General features: G+C 47.8%; 2 protein-coding genes and 1 long non-coding RNA gene across 3 annotated transcripts; 2 read left to right on the plus strand and 1 right to left on the minus strand.

Moving 5' to 3' along the window:
- Positions 1-427: 427 nt before the first annotated feature.
- Positions 428-1,593, plus strand: LOC110504593 (D(1) dopamine receptor-like). The gene has a single exon (XM_021583355.2). The coding sequence runs from the start codon at positions 428-430 to the stop codon at positions 1,589-1,591; it is 1,164 nt and encodes a 387-aa protein (XP_021439030.1). The 3' UTR covers positions 1,592-1,593.
- Positions 1,594-4,496: 2,903 nt separating this feature from the next.
- Positions 4,497-5,252, minus strand: LOC118945995. Its single transcript, XR_005041138.1, has 4 exons — positions 5,202-5,252; positions 4,800-4,942; positions 4,684-4,731; positions 4,497-4,614 (listed from the first exon to the last, which is right to left on the minus strand). It is a non-coding gene; the product is annotated as an uncharacterized LOC118945995 (long non-coding RNA).
- A 3,840-nt stretch (positions 5,253-9,092) lies between these two features.
- Positions 9,093-10,258, plus strand: LOC118946041 (D(1) dopamine receptor-like). Its single transcript, XM_036970127.1, has one exon. The coding sequence runs from the start codon at positions 9,093-9,095 to the stop codon at positions 10,254-10,256; it is 1,164 nt and encodes a 387-aa protein (XP_036826022.1). The 3' UTR covers positions 10,257-10,258.
- The last annotated feature ends 4,498 nt before the right edge of the window (positions 10,259-14,756 follow it).

Consider the following 14,756-nt stretch of genomic DNA (forward strand, 5'->3'; position numbering starts at 1 on the left):
AGACCCGTCTGTCTACCTGTCTTTCTGTCTGTCCACAGGACACATGGGATATAGCAGACAGAAGGACTCCTCTCACCCTGTACCGAGATCTAAAACCTCTACTATCCCTGTGGGAATATGTACAACCATCCACCTCTCCAAGACAAAGGATTTCAGAACTGATACAGAGTCTGGAACAATGCCAACCCCAGAGAGAGGCTGTCTGGAATGTCTTTTACCTTGTTGTTATTTGTTATCAAGGGACACAAACAAACAAGAAGATGTTATCAGAGATGTTTGGATGAAAAGGAGAAACCCAGAGGACTTTCCTTCTGACGCGGCTCTTCTCTACACTATGAGCTAATTGACCCCCTCTCCCCCAGTCCCCCCGCCCCTCCCCCACCACACACACACATCTTCCCTCTCCTGTGTGGGAGCTCCACCGAAGATGGATCTGACGAATGACACTACGGTCATCACAGACAGCGACAGGGGCGTCTTATTGGATGACTCCTCAACTCGCGTCCTAACTGGCTGTTTCCTCTCGCTGCTCATCCTCTCCACGTTGCTCGGCAACATCCTTGTGTGTGCCGCCGTCACCAAGTGCCGTCACCTGCGTTCCAAAGTCACCAACTTCTTTGTGATCTCGTTGGCCGTCTCCGACCTCCTGGTCGCTGTCCTGGTGATGCCGTGGAAGGCCGTGACGGAGGTCGCAGGGTTCTGGCCGTTTGGCTCGTTCTGCGACACTTGGGTGGCGTTCGACATCATGTGCTCCACGGCGTCCATCTTGAACCTGTGTGTGATCAGTGTGGACCGTTACTGGGCAATCTCCAGCCCGTTCTGCTATGAGAGGAAGATGACTCCTAAAGTGGCGTTTGTGATGATCAGCGTGGCCTGGACGCTCTCCGTCCTCATCTCCTTCATCCCCGTCCAGCTCAGCTGGCACAAAGCTCAGACCTTTACCTCCATCACTACCTCCACAACCCCACCCTACAGCCTCCAGCCCGCCCCAGACTCCTCTAACCCTGTTGGGGATAACAACACACATCAGGCCCCCCGGGACTGGGATAACTGTCACTTCAGCTTGAACCGGACCTACGCCATCTCTACCTCTCTGATCAGCTTCTATATCCCAGTGATCATCATGGTGGCCACCTACACCCAGATCTACCGCATCACTCACCGTCAGATCAGATGCATCGCCACCCTAGAAAGGGCCGCAGAGAGCGCCAAGAACCGACAGAACAGTATGGGTGGAGGTGGCGGAGGATCCAGCATCTCCGAATCAGAGAGCTCGTTCAAGATGACGTTCAAACGGGAGACAAAGGTCCTGAAGACGCTGACTCTGATCGTGGGCGTGTTCGTGTGCTGCTGGCTGCCCTTCTTCATCCTGAACTGCATGGTGCCGTTCTGTGAGTCGTCGCCCCGCGGTGCCGCCGCCTCCTTCACCTGTATCAGCCCCACCATGTTTGATGTGTTTGTGTGGTTGGGCTGGGCCAACTCTTCCATCAACCCCGTCATATACGCCTTCAACCCAGACTTCCGTAAGGCCTTCTCTATCCTCCTGGGCTGCCACAGACTCTGTCCCGGAGATCACGGCATGTCTCAATAAGAAATGAGCTCAGAGCCTCAGAACCTCCAGTGGTAATACAACATCTGCTGAGACACTGGTCTCAGAAGAGGATCTACAGGACCAGCTGTCATGGAACAACAGAGACCCATGGCATGCCATCATCTGGTGCATTGTATCACCATAAGCAAGCAGAGTAAGCATTACAACCTTGGTGTAAAAGGTTTGATGTTGTCATTGAGGGTGCCGCCACTTATCATGCAGTGTGATCTGACTTGGCACTGCAATAAGAGATGAGCGACACTGTGCAGTGTCCCTGACTGTGCAGTGTCCCTGACTGTGCAGTGAACGCGGTGAGTCCAGTGTCTCTATAGAGTAGATACTACAGTGAGTCAGGGCCCCAGACTGGAGGGGGGATGAAGTAAGGAGGATAAAGGGTGAAGGATGTGATATTAAGACTGTGTGCGACAGAGTACAGGAGGAGAGAGAGCAGTGCTAATGATTCTCTGGGACTGATAATCCACAGACTGGGCAGGCAACACACACACACACACACACACACACACACACACACACACACTCTGTGACCGCTACAGATCTCAAATGTCATAGGGATTTAAGACTCAAACCAAATCATATTTATGTATGAACATAAACATGTGAATTTATCCACAAGTGACTTGGAAACGGCTCTACTGAAGCAGCTAGAAGGATTTCAGACTGTCCAATAGAGATTTACATTGTGTGCATTATTGTGAAGTTAGCAGAACGTTAACAAACAGGGACACTTTATTAGAAAAGTGAAGAGATGTAACAAAATACTTCAAGAAAATATGTTATTTTTTACAATGTGTTCTCTTACAAACAGTAACTTTGAGTGTTGTTAAAGTCCGTACGAATACTGCCATTGTTTTAATTGATGGGGGACACTTTACGGTTAACTGAATAATCTTTCTAATGATGTAATGAAATTCAGAAAGCATAAGGCTTTTTCATAACAAACACCAATTTAATTTGGAACACCCTTTTCAATCCCTCTCTAAAGTGTTTTCCCTTATTAATGAGCTCCTCATCTTGCACTGTGTCTGTGGCTTTTCCAAAGCAATGCAAGGTGACTCAACAAGGTCTCACAGTCACTGCAGAATGAGACGTTCAGCCATATTCTCCAAACGTCAACTTTCAAAGTTAAAGGTTAAGTTTAGGCACTCTTTCCAAATGGTTACGGTAAGGGTTGCGGTTTGGGATAAGGTTAAAACATCTGTTTTTAATTGTCTCAACAACTGGGATCAAACACGCAACATTCTGATCCAGAGTCATGAGTCATGGGATTACGGCCATTTGCCACCCCTGTCCACAACACCCTAGCAAAACTCAAGTCTGTCTGTCTCTCTGGGTCCATCTCAAGTGGCAACCTGTTCCCTATAAAGTCTGTCTGTCTCTCTGGGTCCATCTCAAGTTGCATTCTGTTCCCTATAAAGTGCACTACCTTTTATCAGGACCCATAAGGTGCAATTCGGGATGCAGCCTCTCTCTCTTTCTCTCTCTCTTTCTCTTTCTCTCTCTTTCTCTCTTTCTCTCTCTCTCTCTCTCTTCCGCTCTCTCTCTTTCTCTCTCTCTCTCTCTCTCTCTCTCTCTCTCTCTCTCTCTCTCTCTCTCTCTCTCTCTCTCTTTCTTTAAAGGTTTTATTGGCATGGGAAACAGATGTTAACATTGCCAAAGAAAGTGCAGTAGATAATAACCAAAGTTAATTAAACAATAAAAATGAACAGTAAACATTACACTCACAGAAGTTCCAAAAGAATAAAGACAGGTCAAATGTCATATTATGTATATATACAGTCTAGTAACGATGTGCAAATGGTTAAAGTACAAAAGGGAAAATAAATAAACATAAATATAGGTTGTATTTACAATGGTGTTTGTTCTTCACTGGTTGCCCTTTTCTCGTGGCAACAGGTCACAAATCTTGCTGCTATGATGGCACACTGTGGAATTTCACCCAGTAGATATGGGAGTTTATCAAAATTGGATTTTGTTTTCGAATTCTTTGTGGATCTGTGTAATCTGAGTGAAATATGTGTCTCTAATATGGTCATACATTTTGCAGGAGGTTAGGAAGTGCAACACCCTAGAAAAACTCATGTCTACTTGATGGTAATAGCGTTCACTGTTGCATCAAGTGGCTGGTTTTGAAGGCAATTCTCGTCATCCTCAGGACATGGATAGATGTCCAATCCTGAACGATCTCCCTGGGTGGCCAGCTGTTACATAGTCATTTTAGGAATATTTTTTGAATTTTTGTGTCATGTCTTAATTTCTCATTAAAAGTTTCCTTTTAATTACCTGGAGGGGAGAGTAATTAAAACAAACGACCGTGTGATTGTCATGAAACCGACATGAAGCCAATAAAGAAAGCTTGTGTCCCAAATGACACCCTATTCCCTATACCGTATAGTGCATTACTTTTGACCAGGACCCATGAGGCTCGAGTATAAAGTAGTGCACTATTAAGGGAATAGGATGCCATTTGTTTACCTCTCTGAAACCAATAGCTGTAATCTGGACTGGAAGCATATCATTGTAGAGCCTATAACAACTAAATTATAACAACTATTCTTTCTGATTGAATATCATAGATGTGTTTTCGTTTTCATCATATGGCATCTATCTGTGGTATGTTTATGATTACCAAGGCTAATGCCTGATGCACGCTGAATAGAAGTTCAGTGGAGTAGCTTTGTCCACAGGGCAGGTGCCTGTCTCCTGTTTCTGTTTCTACCACCTCCCTGGACAGGGACACTAGTCTATCTCCTGTTTCTGTTTCTACCACCTCCTGGACAGGGACACTAGTCTATCTCCTGTTTCTGTTTCTACCACCTCCTGGACAGGGACACTAGTCTATCTCCTGTTTCTGTTTCTACCACCTCCTGGACAGGGACACTAGTCTATCTCCTGTTTCTGTTTCTACCACCTCCCTGGACAGGGACACTAGTCTATCTCCTGTTTCTGTTTCTACCACCTCCTGGACAGGACACTAGTCTATCTCCTGTTTCTGTTTCTACCACCTCCCTGGACAGGGACACTAGTCTACCACCTCCTGGACAGGGCCTATCTCCTGTTTCTGTTTCTACCACCTCCCTGGACAGGGACACTAGTCTATCTCCTGTTTCTGTTTCTACCACCTCCTGGACAGGGACACTAGTCTACCACCTCCTGGACAGGGCCTATCTCCTGTTTCTGTTTCTACCACCTCCCTGGACAGGGACACTAGTCTATCTCCTGTTTCTGTTTCTACCACCTCCCTGGACAGGGACACTAGTCTATCTCCTGTTTCTGTCTCTACCACCTCCTGGACAGGGACACTAGTCTATCTCCTGTTTCTGTTTCTACCACCTCCCTGGACAGGGACACTAGTCTACCACCTCCTGGACAGGGCCTATCTCCTGTTTCTGTTTCTACCACCTCCCTGGACAGGGCCACTAGTCTATCTCCTGTTTCTGTTTCTACCACCTCCTGGACAGGGACACTAGTCTATCTCCTGTTTCTGTTTCTACCACCTCCTGGACAGGGACACTAGTCTATCTCCTGTTTCTGTTTCTACCACCTCCCTGGACAGGGACACTAGTCTATCTCCTGTTTCTGTTTCTACCACCTCCCTGGACAGGGACACTAGTCTATCTCCTGTTTCTGTTTCTACCACCTCCCTGGACATGGACACTAGTCTACCACCTCCTGGACAGGGCCTATCTCCTGTTTCTGTTTCTACCACCTCCCTGGACAGGGCCACTAGTCTATCTCCTGTTTCTGTTTCTACCACCTCCTGGACAGGGACACTAGTCTATCTCCTGTTTCTGTAGTGAGGCAGCTTGATGTACCAGGACACTAGTCTATCTCCTGTTTCTGTAGTGAGGTAGCTTGATGTACCACCCTCTGGACAGGACACTAGTCTATCTCCTGTTTCTGTAGTGAGGTAGCTTGATGTACCAGGACACTAGTCTATCTCCTGTTTCTGTAGTGAGGCAGCTTGATGTACCAGGAAACTAGTCTATCTCCTGTTTCTGTAGTGAGACAGCTTGATGTACCAGGACACCCCTGGACAGGACACTATACTATCTCCTGTTTCTGTAGTGAGGCAGCTTGATGTACCACCCTCTGGACAGGGACACTAGTCTATCTCCTGTTTCTGTAGTGAGGTAGCTTGATGTACCAGGACACTAGTCTATCTCCTGTTTCTGTAGTGAGACAGCTTGATGTACCAGGACACCCCTGGACAGGACACTAGTCTATCTCCTGTTTCTGTAGTGATTCAGCTTGATGTACCAGGACACTAGTCTATCTCCTGTTTCTGTAGTGAGACAGCTTGATGTACCAGGACACTAGTCTATCTCCTGTTTCTGTAGTGAGACAGCTTGATGTACCAGGACACTAGTCTATCTCCTGTTTCTGTAGTGAGTCAGCTTGATGTACCAGGACACTAGTCTATCTCCTGTTTCTGTAGTGAGACAGCTTGATGTACCAGGACACCCCTGGACAGGACACTAGTCTATCTCCTGTTTCTGTAGTGATTCAGCTTGATGTACCAGGACACTAGTCTATCTCCTGTTTCTGTAGTGAGTCAGCTTGATGTACCAGGACACTAGTCTATCTCCTGTTTCTGTAGTGAGTCAGCTTGATGTACCAGGACACTAGTCTATCTCCTGTTTCTGTAGTGATTCAGCTTGATGTACCAGGACACTAGTCTATCTCCTGTTTCTGTAGTGATTCAGCTTGATGTACCACCCTCTGGACAGGGACACTAGTCTATCTCCTGTTTCTGTAGTGATTCAGCTTGATGTACCAGGACACTAGTCTATCTCCTGTTTCTGTAGTGATTCAGCTTGATGTACCAGGACACTAGTCTATCTCCTGTTTCTGTAGTGAGACAGCTTGATGTACCAGGACACTAGTCTATCTCCTGTTTCTGTAGTGATTCAGCTTGATGTACCAGGACACTAGTCTATCTCCTGTTTCTGTAGTGATTCAGCTTGATGTACCAGGACACTAGTCTTTTGCAGGGCTTTACCACCATTTCGTCTTCCTCGTCATCTCCAGTGAATAGTGTGGATCACTGAATAAGAGCAATAGTCAAAAGTCTCCAGAACAACATTCTCTTTGGGTTCCAGGTTAGTCACTCTGAAGTTAATGACATACCTCCAATGTTATTAAACCTGACGAGAGGAGCGCTCTGTCTCTCCGCCAAAGCCTCTCTCATATTGTACTGTAGACCAGAGACCAGTGTTGATGGAAGGGAGAGTCACCTCGGTCAGCCTGTGACCAGTGTTGATGGAAGGGAGAGTCACCTCGGTCAGCCTGTGACCAGTGTTGAGGGTAGGGAGAGTCCCCTCGGTCAGCCTGTGACTAGTGTTGAGGGTAGGGAGAGTCCCCTCGGTCAGCCTGTGACCAGTGTTGATGGAAGGGAGAGTCACCTCGGTCAGCCTGTGACCAGTGTTGAGGGTAGGGAGAGTCCCCTCGGTCAGCCTGTGACCAGTGTTGATAGAAGGGAGAGTCACCTCGGTCAGCCTGTGACCAGTGTTGATGGTAGGGAGAGTCACCTCGGTCAGCCTGTGACCAGTGTTGAGGGTAGGGAGAGTCACCTCGGTCAGCCTGTGACCAGTGTTGATAGAAGGGAGAGTCCCCTTGGTCAGCCTGTGACCAGTGTTGAGGGTAGGGAGAGTCACCTCGGTCAGCCTGTGACCAGTGTTGATGGTAAGGAGAGTCACCTCGGTCAGCCTGAGACCAGTGTTGAGGGTAGGGAGAGTCACCTCGGTCAGCCTGTGACCAGTGTTGAGGGTAGGGAGAGTCACCTCGGTCAGCCTGAGACCAGTGTTGATAGAAGGGAGAGTCACCTCGGTCAGCCTGAGACCAGTGTTGATGGTAGGGAGAGTCACCTCGGTCAGCCTGTGACTAATGTTGAGGGTAGGGAGAGTCACCTCGGTCAGCCTGTGACCAGTGTTGAGGGTAGGGAGAGTCACCTCGGTCAGCCTGTGACTAATGTTGAGCGTAGGGAGAGTCACCTCGGTCAGCCTGTGACCAGTGTTGAGGGTAGGGAGAGTCACCTCGGTCAGCCTGAGACCAGTGTTGAGGGTAGGGAGAGTCACCTCGGTCAGCCTGTGACTAATGTTGAGCGTAGGGAGAGTCACCTCGGTCAGCCTGTGACCAGTGTTGAGGGTAGGGAGAGTCACCTCGGTCAGCCTGAGACCAGTGTTGATGGTAGGGAGAGTCACCTCGGTCAGCCTGTGACCAGTGTTGATGGTAGGGAGAGTCACCTTGGTCAGCCTGTGACTAGTGTTGATGGTAGGGAGAGTCACCTCGGTCAGCCTGTGACCAGTGTTGATGGTAGGGAGAGTCACCTCGGTCAGCCTGTGACCAGTGTTGATGGAAGGGAGAGTCCCCTCGGTCAGCCTGAGACCAGTGTTGAGGGTAGGGAGAGTCACCTCGGTCAGCCTGTGACCAGTGTTGATGGTAGGGAGAGTCACCTCGGTCAGCCTGTGACCAGTGTTGATGGAAGGGAGAGTCCCCTCGGTCAGCCTGAGACCAGTGTTGAGGGTAGGGAGAGTCACCTCGGTCAGCCTGAGACCAGTGTTGAGGGTAGGGAGAGTCACCTCGGTCAGCCTGTGACCAGTGTTGATGGAAGGGAGAGTCACCTCGGTCAGCCTGTGACCAGTGTTGATGGAAGGGAGAGTCCCCTCGGTCAGCCTGTGACCAGTGTTGATGGTAGGGAGAGTCACCTCGGTCAGCCTGTGACCAGTGTTGATGGAAGGGAGAGTCACCTCGGTCAGCCTGAGACCAGTGTTGATGGAAGGGAGAGTCACCTCGGTCAGCCTGTGACCAGTGTTGATGGAAGGGAGAGTCACCTCGGTCAGCCTGTGACCAGTGTTGAGGGTAGGGAGAGTCACCTCGGTCAGCCTGTGACCAGTGTTGATGGTAGGGAGAGTCCCCTCGGTCAGCCTGTGACCAGTGTTGAGGGTAGGGAGAGTCACCTCGGTCAGCCTGTGACCAGTGTTGAGGGTAGGGAGAGTCACCTCGGTCAGCCTGTGACTAGTGTTGATGGTAAGGAGAGTCACCTCGGTCAGCCTGAGACCCGTCTGTCTACCTGTCTTTCTGTCTGTCCACAGGACACATGGGATATAGCAGACAGAAGGACTCCTCTCACCCTGTACCGAGATCTAAAACCTCTACTATCCCTGTGGGAATATGTACAACCATCCACCTCTCCAAGACAAAGGATTTCAGAACTGATACAGAGTCTGGAACAATGCCAACCCCAGAGAGAGGCTGTCTGGAATGTCTTTTACCTTGTTGTTATTTGTTATCAAGGGACACAAACAAACAAGAAGATGTTATCAGAGATGTTTGGATGAAAAGGAGAAACCCAGAGGACTTTCCTTCTGACGCGGCTCTTCTCTACACTATGAGCTAATTGACCCCCTCTCCCCCAGTCCCCCCGCCCCTCCCCCACCACACACACACATCTTCCCTCTCCTGTGTGGGAGCTCCACCGAAGATGGATCTGACGAATGACACTACGGTCATCACAGACAGCGACAGGGGCGTCTTATTGGATGACTCCTCAACTCGCGTCCTGACTGGCTGTTTCCTCTCGCTGCTCATCCTCTCCACGTTGCTCGGCAACATCCTTGTGTGTGCCGCCGTCACCAAGTGCCGTCACCTGCGTTCCAAAGTCACCAACTTCTTTGTGATCTCGTTGGCCGTCTCCGACCTCCTGGTCGCTGTCCTGGTGATGCCGTGGAAGGCCGTGACGGAGGTCGCAGGGTTCTGGCCGTTTGGCTCGTTCTGCGACACTTGGGTGGCGTTCGACATCATGTGCTCCACGGCGTCCATCTTGAACCTGTGTGTGATCAGTGTGGACCGTTACTGGGCAATCTCCAGCCCGTTCTGCTATGAGAGGAAGATGACTCCTAAAGTGGCGTTTGTGATGATCAGCGTGGCCTGGACGCTCTCCGTCCTCATCTCCTTCATCCCCGTCCAGCTCAGCTGGCACAAAGCTCAGACCTTTACCTCCATCACTACCTCCACAACCCCACCCTACAGCCTCCAGCCCGCCCCAGACTCCTCTAACCCTGTTGGGGATAACAACACACATCAGGCCCCCCAGGACTGGGACAACTGTCACTTCAGCTTGAACCGGACCTACGCCATCTCTACCTCTCTGATCAGCTTCTATATCCCAGTGATCATCATGGTGGCCACCTACACCCAGATCTACCGCATCACTCACCGTCAGATCAGATGCATCGCCACCCTAGAAAGGGCCGCAGAGAGCGCCAAGAACCGACAGAACAGTATGGGTGGAGGTGGCGGAGGATCCAGCATCTCCGAATCAGAGAGCTCGTTCAAGATGACGTTCAAACGGGAGACAAAGGTCCTGAAGACGCTGACTCTGATCGTGGGCGTGTTCGTGTGCTGCTGGCTGCCCTTCTTCATCCTGAACTGCATGGTGCCGTTCTGTGAGTCGTCGCCCCGCGGTGCCGCCGCCTCCTTCACCTGTATCAGCCCCACCATGTTTGATGTGTTTGTGTGGTTGGGCTGGGCCAACTCTTCCATCAACCCCGTCATATACGCCTTCAACCCAGACTTCCGTAAGGCCTTCTCTATCCTCCTGGGCTGCCACAGACTCTGTCCCGGAGATCACGGCATGTCTCAATAAGAAATGAGCTCAGAGCCTCAGAACCTCCAGTGGTAATACAACATCTGCTGAGACACTGGTCTCAGAAGAGGATCTACAGGACCAGCTGTCATGGAACAACAGAGACCCATGGCATGCCATCATCTGGTGCATTGTATCACCATAAGCAAGCAGAGTAAGCATTACAACCTTGGTGTAAAAGGGTTGATGTTGTCATTGAGGGTGCCGCCACTTATCATGCAGTGTGATCTGACTTGGCACTGCAATAAGAGATGAGCGACACTGTGCAGTGTCCCTGACTGTGCAGTGTCCCTGACTGTGCAGTGAACGCGGTGAGTCCAGTGTCTCTATAGAGTAGATACTACAGTGAGTCAGGGCCCCAGACTGGAGGGGGGAAGAAGTAAGGAGGATAAAGGGTGAAGGATGTGATATTAAGACTGTGTGTGACAGAGTACAGGAGGAGAGAGAGCAGTGCTAATGATTCTCTGGGACTGATAATCCACAGACTGGGCAGGCAACACACACACACACACACACACACACACACACACTCTGTGACCGCTACAGATCTCAAATGTCATAGGGATTTAAGACTCAAACCAAATCAGATTTATGTATGAACATAAACATGTGAATTTATCCACAAGTGACTTGGAAACGGCTCTACTGAAGCAGCTAGAAGGATTTCAGACTGTCCAATAGAGATTTACATTGTGTGCATTATAAGTGTGAATTTAGCAGAACGTTAACAAACAGGGACACTTTATTAGAAAAGTGAAGAGATGTAACAAAATACTTCAAGAAAATATGTTATTTTTTACAATGTGTTCTCTTACAAACAGTAACTTTGAGTGTTGTTAAAGTCCGTACGAATACTGCCATTGTTTTAATTGATGGGGGACACTTTACGGTTAACTGAATAATCTTTCTAATGATGTAATGAAATTCAGAAAGCATAAGGCTTTTTCATAACAAACACCAATTTAATTTGGAACACCCTTTTCAATCCCTCTCTAAAGTGTTTTCCCTTATTAATGAGCTCCTCATCTTGCACTGTGTCTGTGGCTTTTCCAAAGCAATGCAAGGTGACTCAACAAGGTCTCACAGTCACTGCAGAATGAGACGTTCAGCCATATTCTCCAAACGTCAACTTTCAAAGTTAAAGGTTAAGTTTAGGCACTCTTTCCAAATGGTTACGGTAAGGGTTGCGGTTTGGGATAAGGTTAAAACATCTGTTTTTAATTGTCTCAACAACTGGGATCAAACACGCAACATTCTGATCCAGAGTCATGAGTCATGGGATTACGGCCATTTGCCACCCCTGTCCACAACACCCTAGCAAAACTCAAGTCTGTCTGTCTCTCTGGGTCCATCTCAAGTGGCAACCTGTTCCCTATAAAGTCTGTCTGTCTCTCTGGGTCCATCTCAAGTTGCATTCTGTTCCCTATAAAGTGCACTACCTTTTATCAGGACCCATAAGGTGCAATTCGGGATGCAGCCTCTCTCTCTCTTTCTCTCTCTCTTTCTCTTTCTCTCTCTTTCTCTCTTTCTCTCTCTCTCTCTCTCTCTCTCTCTCTTCCTCTCTCTCTCTCTTTCTCTCTCTTTCTCTCTTTCTCTCTCTCTCTCTCTCTCTCTCTCTCTTTCTCTCTCTCTCTCTCTCTCTCTCTCTCTCTCTCTCTCTCTCGCTCTCTTTCTCTCTCTCTCTCTCTCTCTCTCTCTCTCTCTCTTTCTTTAAAGGTTTTATTGGCATGGGAAACAGATGTTAACATTGCCAAAGAAAGTGCAGTAGATAATAGCCAAAGTTAATTAAACAATCAAAATGAACAGTAAACATTACACTCACAGAAGTTCCAAAAGAATAAAGACAGGTCAAATGTCATATTATGTATATATACAGTCTAGTAACGATGTGCAAATGGTTAAAGTACAAAAGGGAAAATAAATAAACATAAATATAGGTTGTATTTACAATGGTGTTTGTTCTTCACTGGTTGCCCTTTTCTCGTGCAACCGGTCACAAATCTTGCTGCTATGATGGCACACTGTGGAATTTCACCCAGTAGATATGGGAGTTTATCAAAATTGGATTTTGTTTTCAAATTCTTTGTGGATCTGTGTAATCTGAGGGAAATATGTGTCTCTAATATGGTCATACATTTTGCAGGAGGTTAGGAAGTGCAACACCCTAGAAAAACTCATGTCTACTTGATGGTAATAGCGTTCACTGTTGCATCAAGTGGCTGGTTTTGAAGGCAATTCTCGTCATCCTCAGGACATGGATAGATGTCCAATCCTGAACGATCTCCCTGGGTGGCCAGCTGTTACATAGTCATTTTAGGAATATTTTTTGAATTTTTGTGTCATGTCTTAATTTCTCATTAAAAGTTTCCTTTTAATTACCTGGAGGGGAGAGTAATTAAAACAAACGACCGTGTGATTGTCATGAAACCGACATGAAGCCAATAAAGAAAGCCTGTGTCCCAAATGACACCCTATTCCCTATACCGTATAGTGCATTACTTTTGACCAGGACCCATGAGGCTCGAGTATAAAGTAGTGCACTATTAAGGGAATAGGATGCCATTTGTTTACCTCTCTGAAACCAATAGCTGTTATCTGGACTGGAAGCATCTCATTGTAGAGCCTATAACAACTAAATGTCTGTGTGCCAGTAGACAACTATTCTTTCTGATTGAATATCATAGATGTGTTTTCGTTTTCATCATATGGCATCTATCTGTGGTATGTTTATGATTACCAAGGCTAATGCCTGATGCACGCTGAATAGAAGTTCAGTGGAGTAGCTTTGTCCACAGGGCAGGTGCCTGTCTCCTGTTTCTGTTTCTACCACCTCCTGGACAGGGCCACTAGTCTTATCTCCTGTTTCTGTTTCTACCACCTCCTGGACAGGGACACTAGTCTATCTCCTGTTTCTGTTTCTACCACCTCCCTGGACAGGGACACTAGTCTATCTCCTGTTTCTGTTTCTACCACCTCCTGGACAGGACACTAGTCTATCTCCTGTTTCTGTTTCTACCACCTCCCTGGACAGGGACACTAGTCTACCACCTCCTGGACAGGGACACTAGTCTATCTCCTGTTTCTGTTTCTACCACCTCCCTGGACAGGGACACTAGTCTATCTCCTGTTTCTGTTTCTACCACCTCCTGGACAGGGACACTAGTCTATCTCCTGTTTCTGTTTCTACCACCTCCCTGGACAGGGACACTAGTCTATCTCCTGTTTCTGTTTCTACCACTTCCTGGACAGGGACACTAGTCTATCTCCTGTTTCTGTTTCTACCACCTCCCTGGACAGGGACACTAGTCTATCTCCTGTTTCTGTTTCTACCACCTCCTGGACAGGACACTAGTCTATCTCCTGTTTCTGTTTCTACCACCTCCTGGACAGGGACACTAGTCTATCTCCTGTTTCTGTAGTGATTCAGCTTGATGTACCAGGACACTAGTCTATCTCCTGTTTCTGTAGTGAGGCAGCTTGATGTCCCAGGACACTAGTCTATCTCCTGTTTCTGTAGTGATTCAGCTTGATGTACCAGGACACTAGTCTATCTCCTGTTTCTTTAGTGAGACAGCTTGATGTACCAGGACACCCCTGGACAGGACACTAGTCTATCTTCTGTTTCTGTAGTGAGGCAGCTTGATGTACCACCTTCTGGACAGGGACACTAGTCTATCTCCTGTTTCTGTAGTGAGACAGCTTGATGTACCAGGACACTAGTCTATCTCCTGTTTCTGTAGTGAGACAGCTTGATGTACCAGGACACTAGTCTATCTCCTGTTTCTGTAGTGAGACAGCTTGATGTACCAGGACACTAGTCTATCTCCTGTTTCTGTAGTGATTCAGCTTGATGTACCAGGACACTAGTCTATCTCCTGTTTCTGTAGTGAGACAGCTTGATGTACCAGGACACTAGTCTATCTCCTGTTTCTGTAGTGAGACAGCTTGATGTACCAGGACACTAGTCTATCTCCTGTTTCTGTAGTGATTCAGCTTGATGTACCAGGAAACTAGTCTATCTCCTGTTTCTGTAGTGAGACAGCTTGATGTACCAGGACACTAGTCTATCTCCTGTTTCTGTAGTGATTCAGCTTGATGTACCATGACACTAGTCTATCTCCTGTTTCTGTAGTGAGACAGCTTGATGTACCAGGACACTAGTCTATCTCCTGTTTCTGTAGTGAGACAGCTTGATGTACCAGGACACTAGTCTATCTCCTGTTTCTGTAGTGATTCAGCTTGATGTACCAGGACACTAGTCTATCTCCTGTTTCTGTAGTGATTCAGCTTGATGTACCAGGACACTAGTCTATCTCCTGTTTCTGTAGTGATTCAGCTTGATGTACCAGGACACTAGTCTATCTTCTGTGTCTGTAGTGAGACAGCTTAATGTACCAGGACACTAGTCTATCTCCTGTTTCTGTAGTGATTCAGCTTGATGTACCAGGACACTAGTCTATCTCCTGTTTCTGTAGTGATTCAGCTTGATGTACCAGGACA

This window comes from Oncorhynchus mykiss, chromosome 31, assembly GCF_013265735.2.
Source record: "Oncorhynchus mykiss isolate Arlee chromosome 31, USDA_OmykA_1.1, whole genome shotgun sequence".
Taxonomy (NCBI): Eukaryota; Metazoa; Chordata; class Actinopteri; order Salmoniformes; family Salmonidae; genus Oncorhynchus; species Oncorhynchus mykiss.

What these genes read in the sequence shown, in the direction of transcription:
- LOC110504593 (XM_021583355.2), top strand. Translation starts at nt 428, where the DNA reads ATGGATCTGACGAATGACACTACGGTCATCACAGACAGCGACAGGGGC.
- LOC118946041 (XM_036970127.1), top strand. Translation starts at nt 9,093, where the DNA reads ATGGATCTGACGAATGACACTACGGTCATCACAGACAGCGACAGGGGC.